At 36.0% G+C, this 19,251-nt stretch overlaps 4 protein-coding genes and 1 non-coding gene across 10 annotated transcripts; 3 read left to right on the top strand and 2 right to left on the bottom strand.

Annotated features, from left to right (window-relative positions):
• Positions 1 to 414: 414 nt before the first annotated feature.
• Positions 415 to 3,236, top strand: LOC120086172 (peptidyl-prolyl cis-trans isomerase FKBP18, chloroplastic). The gene is made up of 6 exons (XM_039042683.1): positions 415 to 730; positions 1,056 to 1,126; positions 1,207 to 1,293; positions 1,547 to 1,696; positions 1,790 to 1,849; positions 2,908 to 3,236. Exons 1-6 carry the CDS (start codon positions 484 to 486, stop codon positions 2,974 to 2,976), a joined length of 684 nt encoding a protein of 227 aa, XP_038898611.1. The 5' UTR covers positions 415 to 483; the 3' UTR covers positions 2,977 to 3,236.
• Positions 3,237 to 5,070: 1,834 nt separating this feature from the next.
• LOC120086173 (RING-H2 finger protein ATL8) lies at positions 5,071 to 6,434 on the top strand. The gene is made up of 2 exons (XM_039042684.1): positions 5,071 to 5,814; positions 6,054 to 6,434. Exons 1-2 carry the CDS (start codon positions 5,267 to 5,269, stop codon positions 6,085 to 6,087), a joined length of 582 nt encoding a protein of 193 aa, XP_038898612.1. The 5' UTR covers positions 5,071 to 5,266; the 3' UTR covers positions 6,088 to 6,434.
• A 3,639-nt stretch (positions 6,435 to 10,073) lies between these two features.
• TRNAW-CCA lies at positions 10,074 to 10,145 on the bottom strand. Its single transcript has one exon. It is a non-coding gene; the product is annotated as a tRNA-Trp (tRNA).
• LOC120087009 (protein MULTIPLE CHLOROPLAST DIVISION SITE 1) lies at positions 10,111 to 14,452 on the top strand. Of its 6 annotated transcripts, XR_005484403.1 has the most exons (8): positions 10,114 to 10,393; positions 10,486 to 10,776; positions 11,188 to 11,354; positions 11,471 to 11,858; positions 13,518 to 13,722; positions 13,826 to 13,936; positions 14,026 to 14,127; positions 14,220 to 14,452. XR_005484403.1 is itself a non-coding variant. In XM_039043852.1 (6 exons), exons 1-5 carry the CDS (start codon positions 10,349 to 10,351, stop codon positions 13,719 to 13,721), a joined length of 1,095 nt encoding a protein of 364 aa, XP_038899780.1. In that variant the 5' UTR covers positions 10,111 to 10,348; the 3' UTR covers positions 13,722 to 13,727; positions 13,826 to 14,452. The 6 variants fall into 6 exon arrangements, 2 of the variants coding, with proteins under 2 accessions (XP_038899780.1, XP_038899779.1); XR_005484402.1 differs by having other exon boundaries at positions 10,111 to 10,393; positions 13,518 to 13,727; positions 14,026 to 14,452; XR_005484401.1 differs by having other exon boundaries at positions 14,026 to 14,452.
• Positions 14,453 to 15,310: 858 nt separating this feature from the next.
• Positions 15,311 to 18,380, bottom strand: LOC120087008 (protein PLASTID MOVEMENT IMPAIRED 1). Its single transcript, XM_039043850.1, has one exon. The coding sequence runs from the start codon at positions 18,333 to 18,335 to the stop codon at positions 15,525 to 15,527; it is 2,811 nt and encodes a 936-aa protein (XP_038899778.1). The 5' UTR covers positions 18,336 to 18,380; the 3' UTR covers positions 15,311 to 15,524.
• Positions 18,381 to 19,251: the final 871 nt, after the last annotated feature.

Raw genomic sequence — 19,251 nt, 5'->3', positions numbered from 1 at the left:
GAGTTAATTTGGTAGGTTGGTTGTTGAGATTAAAAGTGAGAATTTAATAAGAGACATAAGAGTGATTGTACAACCAATATTTTCCATGCTTACATCATTTTCATCATCATCGGGTCAAAAAATACTTATTTTTCAAAAATAAGTCAAAAATACAAAATCAAAAATGCTGTTTTTAAATATAGAAAAATAAACTAGTATAAAATATAGCAAAATTTTAGAAGACACTGATAGACTCAGTGATATTGATAGATACTGATAGAAGTCTATCAATATATATCATGGATAGTTTTAAAATTTTATTATATATCGTAAATATTTTCAATCATCTTACTATTTAAAATAATTTCCCAAATCAAAACACTAAATAAGTCATTTTTGTCAATTTTACTTTAGACAAAGGGCATCGGATTTCGCCAAGCGTTTTGTGGATAGGGATATAATGCGGGCGCTTTCCAAACACATGCTCTGCGTAGTTCAACCGCCATGGCAGTGTCCGTACCGAAGAGCTTGGATTCTTGTCCCATTGATCGCCTTCTTCCTCAAATTCGTTCACAATCCTCGCCCAACCAAAGAGAGAATGCGAGGCAAGAAGTGTTTTCTTTACCAATTTCAAGAAGGTCTGCAATTTTGATCTCTTCGCTCCCGTTCACTCTCGTTTCTGTATCTCCGTCCAAGGCGAGAGAAAGAAGGAACAAGAAGACCATTCCTCTCGAGGATTATCTCACCAGTCGTTAGTAATCTCAATCCTTCCTCTTAATACTTTTAATAGGTAGAAAATCATATAGTCTTGATCAGTAACTACGACATATTATTCAATTTCCATATCCAAAATTTAAAATTCTACTGAAATGAAGTGGAAGTTTGATTCACTACAAGTTGAGCTCTTGGGGTGTTTATAGTCTTGTTTCCAGGACTCAGACAGATCTGTGACGTTTGTTGATTTAACAAAATACCCGTCGAAATCTCTCCTTTAATGGTTGGAAAATCTGGATTATGAGGAGCATTTCTCTGTAGATTTTCTTTGATTCACATTTGCAATGACATTTTGATTACAGCAAATGGACTCAAGTACTACGATGTCGAGGAGGGAAAGGGTCCTGTGGCAGAGAAGGGTTCCACAGTTCAGGTAATCTGTTTGGGAAATTTGAGAGCTATTTTGCCTGTATTTGAATTTTAACTTTTTTCTGTATTAGCTTTCGATTACAGGTGCACTTTGATTGCCTCTATAGAGGGATTACAGCTGTGTCAAGTCGAGAATCGAAACTCTTGGCTGGAAATCGTGTTATCGCCCAGGTTCTTACATTTTGCTTACGTGAATTTAGTTTAATCAGTTGTTATCTAAAGAAGGAATGTGTACGAGCGTGATGATTAATGTTAAGAATATATCATAGGATTAAATGTTTTTTAGTCAACAACTTCAGCTCTAGGTCAATATAGTGATGAATCATCTGGATGTAATATAAAATTCTTATTTCTTCCTCAGAAAGACGTGATATTTTAGAGCCCAATTGAATTTCTAATGTATGTTGTCCCTTGGTTTGATCAGCCTTATGAGTTCAAAGTAGGAGCCCCGCCCGGGAAGGAGCGGAAGCGTGATTTTGTGGACAATCCAAATGGTCTATTTTCAGCACAGGCTGCACCTAAACCCCCACCAGCAATGTACTCCATAACCGAAGGGATGAAAGTTGGAGGAAAGGTATCTAGTTTTAACATATGCTTGATGTGTTGATAATCTTCTTCCTCTTTATTATATTCTCTTGAGTCTCTCCCATTTTCCTTCATTTTCCAGCGTAAGGTGATTGTTCCCCCTGAGGCTGGATATGGTCAAAAGGGAATGAATGAAATTCCAGTAAGTCCCTTGATTTAAATTTTAGATATTTTTGAGGTTTCGAGTATGATATTTTTCTATTACATAAAGTACTTCAATCATTTACATTGTGATCCATCAACTATTTTGAAACTTACTTACACTTGTATGTGAATGCATGAAAACTCGGAACTAAAAAAGTTAGTCCTGAATTAAAGTTGTAAATGTCAGTGAAGTCTCGAGTATGGTGTCTAATTATCCATTACTTCAAGTAAGTCAATAATTTACCTTTTTTTTTGTATCACTTTTTGACAGAAACTATTTTAAAAATTGTCTGATCTCACTTGCATGTGAACGCATGAAAACACGGGATTAAAATTTGGCCTAACTCCCTGGTTTTGTTGTCATATCATCCAGTTTGATCTCAGAACATTGTACTGAAAAAAGTTATTTCTTTTTATCATGAAACATGTGCACATATGTTTTGGTTTACACTTTTTCACCCCTCAACCAACGATGTCTATTTTTCAGGCATCCTCTTTATTCTTTAGTAAAAAAAGTTTCAAATACACCGTTAAATTTTTTAATTCAATTTTTTAAAATAACCTGTTCAAGTTACTTCATTAAGGGAAATACAAAATAATAATAATAATAATAATAATAATAAAAAAAAGAAAAAAAAATAAAGAAAGAAAGAAAAAAAAAGAAAAAAAAAACATACATATACTTTAAGGACAAAACAAGAATGCTGTATATTATTTGATAGCGAAATTGAAACCTTAAATATACTTTTAAAATGAATAGTGGTTTGATACAATACAAAAGTTGTAAAGGGTGTATTTCAAAAGTTCAAAAGATTAATTGCAGAATTAAAAAATCCATATAAAGTTTATGGGCAAAAGCCATAATTTAGCCCCTTTTTTCTTGTATGCAAGTGTCATGAGTGGAGGAATCCAAGAAACGGTCAAGTCAAGTGCCCTTTGGTTTACTTATGTTATTTATGTCAATTATTGCGTGGAGGATTGAGATAGAGATAAGATAACAACCTTTTAGTTGTATGGTTATGAGATTTACATGTAATCCTGCTTTGTATTTGGCAGCCTGGAGCTACTTTTGAATTGAACATCGAGCTTTTAGAAGTGGTGCAGCCTGAAAAAGGTGGGGCCTGAGCTGATTCGAGAACCAGATTTTTGATCCTCCACTGAACAAGAAGTTGAGCATTCTTTTGGAAGAACGAGGAGAAAACACAACAGCCTAGTCTTGAGTAGGGGAAGTTTTTTTAACAGAACATGGAATTCTTTACATGCTATTATTCTTAATATAATCAAAATGTTAAATCAATTGTTTGGTGTCGTATCTTAGCCTGACACATTACGACCCTCTAAAATACAACAAAAGCACCACTCTTCTTAGTGCCAAACGCACCAAATTTCTACTTCGGTCTCTGGCCATGTCACCTTTTCTCTACTCCTTTAGGCTTTAGCTTTTAGCTTTTGAGCCTGGTTGGATATTAATTTTCAGGAGTTAGAGGGCGGCTTTGATAGAGAAAACGTGACAGCCTTATTTGTATATTGGCCTATTGTTTTATTAACAAAAGGAAAAGCAGAAATTTCAAGTGTTGTGGATATCATTTTCAGAAAGAGACGCAATAAATTGGTGTTGTTGGCAAGGGAGATTGGATTGGATGGTTGTCCCAAGTGTCATTTTGTGGAGCAGAATCAAGGATTTTCCTTTCTTGATGCGTCGTCGAAAGTGCCTTGTCATTGCTAGGATGCCTCTGCTCTCCCATCTCCTCCTCTTCTTGACATTTTCCTTTGGTCATCTAAGAAAAAGGAAAGCCTAACTCAAATCAACAGACAGTTTGTCTACACAACACGTTGTTGGGTTTCCCCAACCTCGGATTCAAGTCCAAGTTCAACCTCATTTTGCTTCAAAATGATGTCGTTTTGAGCGAAAAATAGTGTGTTGTGTCTTGCTTTTACTGTGAACCAATAGGAGTGTTCCATGAGAGGGAATCAGTTCCAACTTCCAAGTTTATTTTAAGTTTGAAAAATTCAGAAAGTGAAAAAACAGATGGACGAGAGATGCGGTGTTCTAATTTTTACCTTTTTAGCCAGCACCTTAATCCAACTACCTAAAAAGAGAGAGGATTTGTTCCATCTTTCTTAGTATCAAATCACTAAAATACTGGTTGTTTGATTGATGGTTTTTTGCAGTTTGTTAATAATAATAGTGGTTTTGGATTCGACCCAAATGGCGTAGGGAAAGGGTTTTAGTTTTTGTTCGATATTTTCACTCTTTTGATACGAAACTTAATTCGTGGTTTTCAGATATTTTTGTACTCATGTTAATTGAATGAGTATTGATTCCATCAAATTTTTATTTTGAAATTGATCACTACCTTTGTGGAAGTAACTCATACGTCTTCTAATTCTATTTAATTGTCTCTCTTTTCTTTCCTCTTATGAACCCAACCCAACTAAAAACACCTCTACTTCCTCATACTTATGCCTTAAAATGTCAACTCTTTTTTCTTTTATTTATAATTTTGAAGGAATTGAGGTTCAAGAGTGTGTTCTTGGATGAAAATGAGTTACTACGGTCCTTTCCCATCATACAAAAACAAGAGATTGAGGAGCAACAAGGTGGATGTTTATAATTTCATAAGATGTAACACTATGATTTGTTAATCCATTTATATTTTGTCTCCATGCGTTGAATTTGGACTATGGTCCACTAACCAAATATCATTATTAAGTAATATGAATCTTAATGGACATTATTAATAGGGTTATTATATGTAATTTTATACATTTCTTTCAACTAAAACATGATCTTAACCCAATTCTTTATTTGGTTTTTTTTTTTTTTATTCCCGCCCAATATTAATCTAATTTTACCGTCTAAGAAATGTATCAAGATGTCATAAATTTTTATCATCTAACTCACATGTTAAACTCAATAATAAGAACTTAAGCAATTTTTTTTTTAAAAAAAAAAACAATGACTTTTCAAAAGTAGGTTATTAGTGTCTGGCATGTGGTGTAACAAACTTAATTATTAATAATAATTGCTGAATTGTATTTGAATTATAATTTCTTTATAGTTAAATGCTTGTTGAACTTAAACGTAGGGAAGAGGGCTTGGACCCTTTTAGACGAAAAAAAAAAAAAAGAAAGGAAGATTATTACTTATTAATGTCTATTGAGTATATATAATGTAAATTAATAGTAATGAATTTAGATGGTGGCGTCTATATAAACGCCGTTAGAATTGGGGTGGGTGAGTCTAATCGGAAGCTCCGAAAAGCGGAAAAACGCAAGCCCGATTCCCGTGTCCAGTATAAAAGCCCCTCAAAATCCCCTCGAAACGACAAACGTTACGCCCACGGTTGATTCAAAACGACTGCCCTTCTCATCTCTCATCTTATAGGTCTCTTCCTTTCTCTCGCCGCTTCAAATGCGTCCCTTCAGGTACCTTGCCGGCGTCAACTCCTCCGCCATCTCCGACACGCCCGAGCCCGAGAGGTATGACTCTGACTTCGTCATAATCCTCGCTGCCCTCCTCTGCGCCTTGATTTGCGTTCTCGGTCTTGTTGCTGTTGCTCGCTGCGCCTGGCTACGCCACCTCGCCGGCGATGGTGGCGGCGCTGCTTCCACTCGTTCTCCTCCGCCTCCTGCCTCCAACAAAGGTCTCAAAAAGAAGATCCTGAGGTCTCTTCCGAAGTACACCTTCACCGCTGAGTTTTCTGCTCAGTTCTCAGATTGCGCGATCTGCCTCGCGGAGTTCGTTGTCGGTGATGAAATTCGGGTGTTGCCGCAGTGTGGCCATGGATTTCACATGTCCTGCATCGATATGTGGTTCCGATCTCACTCTTCCTGTCCTTCCTGCCGTCAGATTCTGGTGGTAAGTCAGTGCCAGAAGTGCGGCGGTTTTCCGGCGAGCTCAAGTTCGAACGGTGGGACGGAATCCAGAGTAAAAGAGGAAGGAGATGATAAGACGAATAGGTTCTTACCTTAGCCCTAGGGTTTTTCTCTTAACTACTGCGATTCTTGTTCTTTCCTTCCTTCCTTCCTTCCTCCGTGTTGTAAATAGCTTTCTTAATCAAATTCATGTAATTACTGAAAATTGTGGATGTATTCAAGTTGTAAGCGAAGGCGATTCCCCTGAATTTAAAATCGGCCGTTCTGGTAGTTCTGTTTCTGTTGTGAATATTGACTTAAAAAAATCTGTCGTCGATTTTCAGCGGAGATGGCATAACTTCACAGTACAGACGATGAATTCAAAAAGGGGAACAGTATGAGTATCATGTGGATGGTGGACACTGCAACAGCCAATGTGATTTGTTTAATTCCATTTTGGATCGCATTTTTCAGCAGCAAATGGCTTCCCTCTCTGCATCTCTCTTCAACAAATGCCAATTTCTCTCTTTCCTCCCCACTGAAGATTTTAAGAGGTCAGATCCATAAAGTTTTCAAAATGGAATAATTCTGCAACTGCTCCATTTGCTATTTAAAAATTACCAAATCCCCAATCCATTTTTTTTACCTTCCATAGCCATGGCTGCTCTCTGTCCTTTTCACTTTCACTTATATGATAATCACTATCAAATTTTTTAGGTTTTAAATTAGTTTTCATGTCTCAACTTTCCAACTACTTTTTAATTCACTTCTTTGACTTTTACTATTTTATTTCCTTACATTACCTATTTTCCTCTTCAGTTTGAACATAAACTTACTTAATTCTGTCTTCCATTTTTTAATTATGCACTCAAACATTTGGATGAGGAATCTTAAAAGCAAATTTTGTTTAGTCTAAATATTAATTCTCTGTTTCATTCACATATAATCTTACTAATAAAATTTATAATTGTTGTGGCATTTATCCATCTTATCTCATAATAACAAGTTTGAAGGAATAAAAATCAAACCAACCCCACTTTTTACTTCTCTATCTCTTATTTTCCTCGGTGAAGTATGAATTCAACTTTATAATATCTTATTCACATGCTTTCTTTTTTTTTTTTTTCCTGCTTTCCCATTGTCACACTTTTTTCTGCCACTTTTGAACCAACACAATTATAACAATTCCAACATATTTTCCTACCCATTTATATTTCTATATATTTTCAGATCACAAAGTGGAACTTCAGCTTATTATATTCATTTCTTTATCTTTGATTACAAATTTTTTTTCTTATTTAATAAAATTAAACTATAAAAATGCAAACTTTTTTTATTATTACTTTTTATATTTAATAATTAAATCTCATTTGAATTTTTGAGTTTTAAGATTTAATAATCCTTTTTGTTCCACAATTTCTTATTCTTGTTTTTCACATTTCTCACGCAAGTATTTGAATTTTTAGCTAGTTTTTTCTTAATACCAATTTTAGTTTTCAAAATTCGACTTTAATTTTGAGTCAACAAAAACATAAAAATCAATGGATAAAAGTAATATTTATAAATTTAATTTTTAAAATAATAAGTCACAATAAATTATAATTGTCAGTTGGACTAATATAGAACAAATTTAAGGAGACGGGATACTAAAATGAACCAAGATGATAAATGAGGTTCAAATCAGCCACCAAAAGGCGTTGATCTAACATGTGATATTTATTAATATTAGGAGGCGGAATTGGGATGAGAATAAATGTAGAAATAGATAGGGGATACATGTCCCTTCTTTGGTACAAGTTTTAAAGTTTTAAGCTATTCTCATGTATTCTTTATACCTATAGATGATATCCATATAAAAGTGTGAGTTTTCTCTCCCCCTTTTAAATGAATTCTCTGTTTTATTTTATACTATTAAAATAATTAATATATGAATATTAAATTTATAATTTATAAAATTATATTAATTTTTAAATTATAATATTTGAATTTAACTACTTCAGATTAATAAATAAATAAATAAATTATATAATAAACCGTAAAGAACCAATGCATTAATAATATTAATTCATCAATAAATTATATAGGTAGTTAATTAATTCTCATCATGATTAATATTTTATGAGATTGCTTTTTTAATAATTATAATTAATTTATGATGGATTATAATTCATTATTTTTAATCACAAAATGTTATATTTATTTTTTTAAACTAACTTTGATTGCTTTATTAATGAATACATCGTTTTTATATAAATGCATAATTTGATATGTAATCAAGTAGCTTAAATTATAAATTACTCATTTTACAAATATTTGTAATTAATAATTTAATTAATACTATTATTTGATGATTAAATAATTAATTTTACTCAAAACTTTGAATTGAATTTTTTGTTTATCAATTAATCTATCGAAATTTTATAGAGGTGTCCACGATTAATTTTATAAATAAAATACAAAGCTAATTTGTTACCATAAAATTTTGATAGCATTTTTATGTTCAACCAAATACTATCACTTTTTATTCTCAGACATATTTAATTTATGGACATCGGTAAAGCCTTAAATCAAATCGTCGAGAAAAAGAGAAGCAGCCATTTATAACCCCTTGTTTTTTAAAATAGTATTTTTTAACCATGGGAGCTGGAAATTTGTGGTAGCCAAAAATGGTAATGAATTAGGTGGAATTGCATTATGGAGGCTAACTTTTGTTTTTATTTTATGAGCAAAGACAAACTGTCGATGCAAATGGAAATGGATGGGTTGATTGGATTAGACATTAGAGGATCAAACTTGTTCTTATTCAATATGTAATGCTAACAAATTGCAGTTAACCCCACTACTTAATTCCTATTTTTTTAAGAAAAAACAAAAATTAAATATCAACATGTTTGAATTTATTTTTTTAATCATCCAACTCAACACCACACTATGAAATATTGCGGCCCTTTCCTTTTCTTTAGCGTCGTTTAATAAATTTGGTCCCTCTAATATGCATAGTTTTATATAAAAAGACACTATTTATCGTAATATGAAAATATAAAAATAATATTTTGAAGTATATAGAATTAGTGTTTAAGATATATTTCTTTTTCATCAAACCACTATAACCCAAAGATTGTGTGTTAGTTAGGTCAAAACTTTAAATATATTTATTTTTAGGAAATAGAAAAATCCATCTTATTATTCCATCGCATTTGGAGCCGCCCAATAAAATAAAATAAAATTAAAAGGAATGCCCCACCCACCATACGTATATATATTATTAGTCATCACATGGGCATCATATAATTTAATTATAGCGTATTTACTTGACTTTGTTTGTTTGTTTTTTCTTAAACTCTTCTTATAATTTTCCACTTCATATGCATAAGTGGCAAAAGCTCAACCAATGAAAAAACAAACATCTCATTGAGATTAGAAAAAAATAATAAAATAAAAAAAATCACGACATCTTTGCATTAGGGTTAACTCATAAATAACGATATTGCTAAATTCACTTATTATAATCTGAGAGATTGATTATTGAATTCTTTATTATGTAATGGTCGATCTAACAAGTATAAGTTTCAAAATAATTTAACGTAACTATTTTGAAGTTAATAAATAAGACTGAAAAATTTAGCATGTGATATAAAAAGAATGTGATAGATTTTGTGATATTTCACAAAATAGGTTAGAATTGTTTTTTAGCGTAATTGATTGAAAAAAAAAAAACGAATCCCCACCCTAATGGAAGAAATGAAAATGTTAATACCATTGCATTGAATATTCCACCCAAGTAGTTTAGGGGTAAACTAAAAAATAGACTAATTGATATTTCATGTCACATCGTGGGGTATAGTATGAAAAAGAAGACATTACTCACAACAACATGATCTTTAGCAACATTGTCAAGGACGTGGTTGGAACTTCATTTAAATTGCCTAAATTGGCTTTAAATATCTACAAAGCATTACTTTAGATTAGTTGCTAGATAAAAACAACCTGTTAAGTTTTTTTTTTTTTTTTTTTTTTTTTTTTTTTTTTTTTTTTTAAAACATATTAAAATGTTTAGAAATAACTACAAAAATCATCTTTAAACGAGACATGTTTGTTTAATATCTATCCCCTATTTTTTTTTTTAAAGACAATTAACATGTACAAAAGTTTTTATGAAAGCTCTAACTACATTACTTTCAATTTTTTTTTTTTTTTATCAAGAATACAATATTAAATTTAAATATTTAAAATTAAGAGTAAAATAGAATGAAAATTAAATTATAAATACCAAAATAATATTTTAAAAATAAAAATCTATGAGGTTGTTTTTCACTAAATTCCCAACGCATCCGAGAAATCTGAAAAGGGAAGGAGGATAAAAGTGAACCCGACGTGAATCGAACACGCAACCTTCTGATCTGGAGTCAGACGCGCTACCATTGCGCCACGGATCCGCTTTGCTTAAGGCTATTATTATTTTTGGTTTGGCTCTACGAATTTACATTTGAATCCGAAGCGAAGTTGCTCACTCCAGCAAAACCCTATCCTCCCCCATAGCTTCTTCATTTGCTGTGGTATGGCGCCTCTGTGCATTTTCTCGTCTCCACCATTCTAATCCATCATTTATCTTCTCTCAGTATGTTTTCCTGTACCTGTAATGGCATCCAATTGGGCTCTACAGTTACATTCTCTTTCTTTCCAGGTAATCCCTCCTCCAGTCTTCTTCTTTTTCTTTTGATTTTATCAGGAAACGTTCTCTGCCATGTTTATCAACTTTTTAGATCATCTGTGCAGCCACACGCATGGGTTCGAAAGCCTTCTGCTCTGCCCGGCATATCTCAACGTGAAATTGGTAATGAATGCGCTGCCATTAGGTATGGTCATTTGAACTGCAACTGGAATCGGCATCGAATTGGTCGTAAGTTTCAAATAAAATCGGCTGAGGGTTCCGGGAGCACTGATTCCGGCCGAGATGTCGAAGATGATGAAATCGTGGTCAAGAGTGGGAGTGGTGGTGTGGCTTCCAAAGATTACATCGGGAAAATGCAGGAGATGATTATTTCGTCACCTCCCGGCGTTTTCTTGGTAAGTTTCTGATAGATTAGGAGTTTGTGACTCTTCTTTATATGTTTTTTTTTGGCACATTCGGGAATGGCGTTTGTAATGACCGTCTTCTTTCTGGTATATTCACAATTTACACCTCTTTACCGCAATTGAATGGAGACCTGTCTGCTGAATGGTCATGGATCATGACACTGATACTTATTCTGCTATGTGTTTGGAACCTACGTAACTGCGTTACTTCATGAATGGTTTATGATGTCGACGGAATTGATATAAACTGATATAGGTTTTGAACGCAAATTTGCGACAATGTGTAGTGCCTTGTGTTATAAACCCTAAACTCCAGTGAATGAACTCTGAGCTTAAATTGTGCCTTTTGTTTTGGCGTTACGGGTATGTTAATTGTTACTCTCTTGTCCTATCCTGTCCCAGATGAACAAATGTACTGGAAACGGTCTTGCAATTGGGTTTTGCATTGTAACTGCTTGTTTAGCAATACTTGCAAGAGTGTATTTGATGGGGAAGTCCAGGAACAGTCATTCCGGATCAGTGGCTGATCTAGTCAGGCGTGGTCAGCTAAGATCCGACAGAAGAGGCATGTATGATTTAAATCTTTGGAAACTTTTCCTGTGCAATGTGCCTATATGTTTGTTATGTTCTATTTTTATTTCCATTATATTCTCATCATTTTCTCTGTAATCTTCCTTTCTTGCAGTTCCAAACCTTTAAAATACAATGACCCCTTTAATAATCCACTGGTGAAGGTTGACAAAAGCAATTCGTCCGTAGAAATGTGTGGAAAGGTTTATCGGTTGGCCCCAGTTACTCTTACCAAGGAGGAACAAAGTATTCATCAGAAACGGAGGTCTCGGGCATATCAGTGGAAGAGACCAACCATGTTTCTTAAGGAAGGAGATTCAATTCCTCCTGATGTTGACCCCGACACAATCAGGTGGATTCCTGCAAACCATCCTTTTGCAACAACGGCTAGTGATATTGATGAAGACTTGGCCCAGAACAATGTCTATCAAAAGCATGGTGTTCCTTTCCGTATTCAAGCCGAGCATGAGGCTTTGCAGAGAAAGCTTGAAGCACTCCAGAGTGTGAGTACCTCTGATACTCTGCACTCAATTCTGTGATGTCTTCTTGCTCATTCCTTTAGTTGATAAATTCATATATAGTATTTTCTGCGGGCTAATGGGGAGCGAATATGTTCGTTCAATGATGGAATTGATGACCCACAAAAAATTCAGGTAGACAACCTAACACAGCTCTCCCTGGTAGATGTTTTGTGTAGCAAAACTAATGAGGAATGTGGAGTCCAAGTCCATCTCTTTATCTTTTGTCCTGTAGAATTTTACAATATTATCCTCTCTTTTAATCAGCCAATTCCCTTCCTAAAAGATGTTAAAAGAATTTCATCTATTTCTTAGAAGTCTGATCTCTCTCACATTCAGTGGACACCCCTTCGACTTCAAGTAGGAGGAGATTCCTTGGATTCAAATATTTGGTCCCTTTTTGGGACCACTTAGTTAGAGAAAATAGAAGAGATTTTTTAGGATAAGGATTCTTTTGGCTTTTCTAAGATTCTCATTTTTGGATTTTTTCACTTTTGTTACTCACTCTTAGGTGATGAAAGTTATATGCAACTCCTTGCTATTATTGTTTAAATTCTGTTTCTGCCATGTTGTAGTGTTCTTTAAATATATTTGTCTTCGTCAAAGTTGGGGCTTTTCTCTCCTTTTTGTTTTCATTTCTTCAATTAAATTAAGAACCATTTGGATTTTAATTTTTGTAAACTGTGCTTGTTTATTTTTCACAATTTCTCTTAATTTCTTTGTCCTACTTATCATGTTTCCTTATTTGAGTTCTTAACTAAGTTTCATAAACAAAAACAAGTTTTTATAAACTACTTTTTCTAGTTTTCAAAAATTAGCTTGGATTTTGAAAACATTCCTTAAAAATAGATAACAAAACAACCATTGGGTGGAAGTATTGTTTAGAAGCTTAATTTTCAAAAATCAAATGGTTATCAAACGTGTTTTAACTTTTTGCAATCAAAATTACCGCTGAAAGATGGAAATTTCTGTTTCTCCAGTATATGAGATGCGGATCGTATTTCTTAATGATGTTAACTGTGGCCTGCAAGAATTACACTTTATTGGGTAAGGTTAAACAAATATTCCCTTTGCGGATGATAGCTTAACGTGTTCCCGTGATACATTCCAGTTCTGGATAATTAATCATCATCCACTTATTTAGAAAGGAATTTATAGTTAGTATACTTGAGACAACGAAAAAAACTCTTCCCATTAATTTATTTATTCTAAAGAAGAAACGATGGTGGTTGCGGTTGGGTCTTGGCCTCTTGGGAACAAATCTAAGGATTTCTAGAAAGTAGCCTCAAGTTCAGGTAATTATGCATGAAAGTTACATCCAAATGATCTATCTTGTGATGTGTAGTGGATTTCTTTATCTTAATTAAAATTTTCATGTTCTTTTGGGGCACTACGTCAACCAAATGGTTCCTCCTCTCCCGTTGTAATTTCTAATCTTCAGTTTGTATGATAGATGATGATTTTTTGTTCTCATTTCCCTTTAACCGGTCCTCGAGTTTCCTGATCAAGGAAATTAATATGAAATTAGTTATTCCAGAGATGATGCCACTTAGATATGGTTTCCTAGTAATAGTGTAAACGGCTGTCTGCTTAATTGTCTTGATATGAGTCACCCTTATATATCTATATTTATATTTTCTGCAGGAACAGAAACTGAATAGTTTATTTATAGATCCTGGAAGTGTGAAGGATTTTGAGAGGCCTTTTAAGTCAAAATCCAAGTCAGATGAACAAGGAGAACAAAGTTTTTCAGATAACCAACCTGGAGAGTCAAAGCCTCCAAACTCAGGACATCTCCCTAGTTCTTTCAGGGGCCAATCATCGTCTGATGAAGCACAGAAATCCTGAGGTAAGGTAATTTAGGATATATTCGCTATCTTGGTGGATATAATCATTTTACCAACCGATTAGGCTCCTCTGAAAATTTTGAATGCATGTATTTTAACATGCAGGTTTGCTGTATAAATAGGGTTAGCTTGCAGTTCTGCTGTTAATAAGCATCACGAAGTTAGTTATGAGGGGCCTACTGTATAGTATCAATGCCTGCAGGCTTATTTCCTTAGGTATTTCTATTGTTGGAGACAAACTCTTTAAAAATGCACCTTATTCAATTGGGGGAATATAATAGCTTCTTGGTAATGATATTGGTTAGTTGGATTCTGCCCTCTGCCATGTCGCATTCATCAATAGATATCTGAAGATTGACTTGATCAGCTAACATTCTCGTGACCCAGAGATTATGGCATTCCCGAAGGTTTGAACTCCTACTCCCATCCCTTATTTTGAAAAGGGATTTTTTCAAGATTAGTGTGTATGTGAACGTGATACGGAACTTTTAATTTGTAGAATTATTTGAGCCTGTTTATTCAAGGATAGGATGGGCTCGTCGGTTCAATGGTGGTACCAAAACTATAACTTTTGTGTTATGTTGATTTCAAGTAAAATTCTTGGACAATGTATGCAGATATTTAGTACTTTTTTCAATTATTGTACATCGAATATAGATGTAGCCCGCATCGTCCCTACAGATGATGGCTTAAACAGCTGGGCTCGACTATATATTTCTCTTTTTTTAAACACTTGCCATCTTTTTCTACTTATTCCTTTCAATTTTTCAAATATATTTATTTCAAGACTTTATTAAAGTCCAAAACATTTACGAATATTGGTCATCATATCATTTTAATCATTTTCCCCCAATTACCTATAGGTTCTGATTCTAAAACTTCAATATCATACCTGGTTCATTTTCACGATCCTCGGTTATATTCTCACATTCAAGTTTCTCATGTTATTTTAAGTAATGGGTAAGTTTTTCTTCCCACCATATCTTTACTTATTATTGCGTTTGCCCTTCTTTTAGTTGGCTTCTTTCTCAATCCCAAAAAGTCACTCTCCCAAACGATGCTCAATATTCAACTTTCTCAAAATTTCCCCTAATGATAGGTAAACTTATAGCAAATTTGGTCCTGATGAGCATATATATATTCTTTTGAAACTAAACCTGGAGTAGCATTAAAAACACGAGCTGAGTAGAGTTTTTGCTAACGACCTATTTTGAATGATATGTTTTGTTTTCTGATGTTTGACGATTAATAGCTGCCCTGGCAAGAACGTTAGCGATATGGTTTGTAGGGTATTTGGCAAAAAAATAACAATGGAATAAACCCCAGCAAGGGAGCCAAGCTTCAGGATTTTCTAATATTCTTTGTTTCCGCGAGGCCCTCCTCTTCCTTGTTCAAAGGCCTTTATGCTAAAGAGTCGAAACTGTGTTAACATTTTCTTTGATACCAAATATGTATAATATATTTGGGTGGGGACATTTGATAAAGCATGCTTCATCTTTGTCGCCAAAAAAAAAAAAAAAAACTAATATTTAATACACCAAACAGTTAGAGAAAAGATCAGTTAGGTGAGGACGGTCAGTCCTAGAAAAGAAAGCAAGATAATCTGATTTTTGGCGATTTATTCGGATTCTTTAGTTAAATACAAAATGAACTATGCAATTTCTCCTGTTTTCCTAGTGAACATATACTTTTTTACAATTAATTATATAGAAAACAATAAATATCAACACGCTAAACAAACACAATCTCCGGTGTGGGTCTCCGGCGGCGAGGCTAGTACTGGCCGGAACTGGAACAGGTTGATCTAATTAGCAAACTTAACATCTGGGTTTCGTATAGGTTTGAGCCACATGTCCGCCATTACTCTGGACGATAAGCTCCACAGCAAATCCGGTCCCTTCGATGCCAAATTTCTTCCCTTCTTCGCCGCCTTCCCAATCCCATACGCCACCAGCCACTGCATCGCCGTCAGCCTCTGTTTTTCACTGTCCCATGTATTTCTCTTCCCTCCCCCTCTCATCTTCAACCCTCCCACGTGCATGCTCATCACCTTAAATCTTCTTTCCTCTTCGTATTTGCTTGTTTTTTCTTCCATTTTTGCTTCTTTCGCATGGACCAGACCCACCACTGGCCCTCCCACTGTTTCGTATCTCCTTAATGGGTCTCTTAGCTGCACCACCACCCCCACTGTCACCCCTTCTTCTGCATCTTCTTCTCTTTTGTTTCCATATCCACTGAAGTTGAATTTCTTCATCCAATCTTCAAATGGAATTGCAGAGTCCAATGGGTGGATTTGATTCTGATCTTTTCCCCCAATTTTCACATTCAGAGCAGAGACGTCAAATGGGGCTTCTTCTTCCGCCATTTCGGCCTGGATTTTCAAGGCTTCCACGCTCATTTCTTCCAGCTTCTGCATTGAGAATGCTAGAACCTCTTCAATGGTCAGAGGGTCTTCGTTCAAGTTCCAAATTCCTGTCGAAATCCTCTCTTTCCTTCCTGTGCTCAATGCAGTCGCCATTGCTTTTACAGCAGCAATGGCGCGAGCGGCGGTGGAGCTTGCTCCTTCTTTGTTTCTCCCTTGAATGATTGCTGAGGCAATTCCTTCAAATGCTATTTGTTCTGCTGTTTTCCCCATGAGTTCATCCGAAGACATTAGTGCTACTACTTTTGAGCTCAGTTCCTCTAGTCCACTGCAAGCCATTCTTTGAAACAATTCAAACCCACTCAGCGACTGTGTGGATGCTAAAATGAATGGTTTGGATATCTGCATCGCTAGTTTTGGAGTGTCCTTCTTTGAAACTTGGGTGTTTAGTGGATTCATGGCGGCTAAGTAGCCTCCATCTCTGGTTTGAACTACGCAGCCTAACCCCTTCCCAAGATCTGAAATGTACGATTTGGATTCAGTCTCCGAGGAATCCTCTGTTTCTTCAAGTTGGAGAGGAGGAATTTCAGGGTAACTCAGTTTACTGTTATTGCTGTATGAGCCAGTACCGTCTTCTTCCTCCAGCATCTGAAGAAATTCTCTCGTTACGTTTTCTTCGTCGGCATCAAGTCTCTGTGAATCCGATTCTTCATCGTTTTTCCCAGAGTTTTCATCTCCCATCATTGACTCCAGAGCTTTGATTTGCTGTGCGATCGAATCCAGTTCTGATAATCGATTCAAATGAGCCTGATCGAGTACAACTTCCTTAACTACCTCGCTTGAAGTCGACTTTGCTTCCACTGATTTTTCAGATTCTTCTTTTTCCACTTCTTCCTCTTTGTCCTGAATCTCTACTCCTTTGTCGACAACTTCGAAGTCTGGAAGATCGAGATCTTCAGTCCTCGGTTCTTCAGATTTTTTAATAGACGGCGAGGTTGAGGGAATGGGCGCTGGTTCATCTAAGTTTAGATCATCCATTCCTGGAAGATCCGCCGAAGCTCTTGCTTGCGATGGAGTCCAAGCTTCACTTTGACTGGTTAATCTCGGACTAAGAACGCTGAATGAGGTCTTCGATTGCTTTCTCCCGAAAGATTTTCCCGATTTCGATTCCTTTGGCTGTGCTTGATTGTAAATTCCAATACCTCCGTCTTTCTCCATAATCTGAAACCCTAATTTGACAACGAGTTCTCCACCTTTGGCTTTCCCCGCCAGATTGAAGCTAATGTCCCACTGTCGAACTCGCGTTCCTTCATAACTCTTCTCCATGGATTCTTCAATCAGTTTACTCAAATCCACTGAACTTCTCCCGAAATCGAGCTCTTGAGCATCTACAGCAAAAGCGTAAATCCAAAACGGACGAGGCTCGAACTTCAGAGGCTTTCCGTTTCCAGGAGTGCAATAAACATGGCATTTGAGGAACAAAGTCTCTTCGAAATCCGCAGCGCCTTGCGTAACCCTAGACGGCATTGTGTTGACAGCTCCATCTTTGGTCTCTTTCTTCCTCACACAAACGGAAAGTCGAAGCCCATTCATGGAAGCGGGAAGGCCCTGAACGGTGACGACTTCAACAGAGAACAAGCAACTTATCTTCTGCATTCCGATGTGGGTGAGAGCTCGAATCGGCTTCCAATTCCATATCCCCTTCTTCTCCGGCGCCGCTTCATCCAACTTCCTCGTCTCCGGCTGACTCGAAGATACCCTGTTTCGTTCCGTTTGCGAGTTATCCTCACCATCAAGCTTGGGGCGAGAACGCCACGGCGACAGAGACATCCGCCGGGACCTCGGTTTGTTGAATTTATCGTCAGTTCTGGTGACGCCCACATCTTCAGCAGAGGGAATAGAAGGAAGAGAGCTCCGAGGCAGAGCAAGCGAGGCTGTTCTTCGAGTAGTGGAGATGTGGGTTTGGTAGAGCGATTGGCTCAGAGCCTCAAGCTCGTCCAGAAGCTGGGTATTGGAATCCCTTCTTTGGGGCGTGTTCTGATCAGTCGCCATTGATGAAGTTGGAGCCAAAAGTGGTGCAGAGGAAGGAAGAAGATAAGCAGATAAGAGAAGAAATAGGCAAAGAGCATTGGGTGTTGAAAGAATATGAGGTGGATAAAATGGAAGAGGATAAGTAATAGAAAGCAGTGGGTGGAGGATGGAGAGCCAGCCATTTTTGTCTGGCCGCAAAACCTTCATCGTTTTGTAATGCATAGACACAGAAACAGACAGCCACCGCCACGCAGCTTCTTCTTCATGGGTCCCCTCTGCATTAATGATTGGTAACTTTCAATCCTCAACTGTCAGTTTGTAATTTCAGCAATATTCGACATCCATTGCATGAATTTTTACATTATATGATTATATGATTATGATTAAATTGAAATGTAGAGTTTATGATTGTGGGGCTCGGAGGGGAGAGCGGGTCAAGTGGGAGCTAAACTTTTGGAAACACATGGTCATAATTGCTTCCTTTATTTAAGGGTTGTGCAATATAAGTAAAAGGTGAAAAAAACAGGGTCTGTTCAGAGAGAGAGAGGGAAAGATGTCGAATAACGAAGAGCAGCCACAGCAGCAAATGACGGGGAAGAGACAAGAGAAGGCTCCGGTGGAAGATTTGCTGCCATTGGAGAGCAGTCCTTACGTGAAATACAAAGACTTGGAAGAGTACAAAAGGAAAGGGTATGGGGCGGAGGGGCATCTTGAGCCCAAGCCAAATCAGGACGGCGGTGGCGGCACCGACGCACCCACCTTGTCCGGCAGTGGCTTCCCGGAGGTCAAGCCCACCACCATTGACGTCGTCACCAAACAAGGCCTTATTTCTTGATTTTTCCCTTATCCATGCCATTTAAAGTTTCTCTTTCGTTTCTATGTAATCTAAATTTTGATCTCATTTTTGCTACAAGAACTTCATTACTGCCGTTCTTCTTCTTTTTTATCTCAAGAACATGGTGGCTGCAGTGAAAGCCAAGCTTGTTCTTGTAGGATAGCAATTGTTTCAAATATTATATTCAAATTACCACATTTTTCTTCATGCCTCTTATTGGCTATTGCCATGAGCTTCCAAGTTTATGAACTGGGTTAGTTTGTACATTATTTTCTACATTAATCAGATCAGGAATTTTTGGAA

Source organism: Benincasa hispida, chromosome 9 (assembly GCF_009727055.1).
Source record: "Benincasa hispida cultivar B227 chromosome 9, ASM972705v1, whole genome shotgun sequence".
Lineage (NCBI taxonomy): Eukaryota > Viridiplantae > Streptophyta > Magnoliopsida > Cucurbitales > Cucurbitaceae > Benincasa > Benincasa hispida.
Note: the sequence above shows the minus strand (reverse complement) of the source record. Positions and strands in the feature narration are given on the sequence as shown.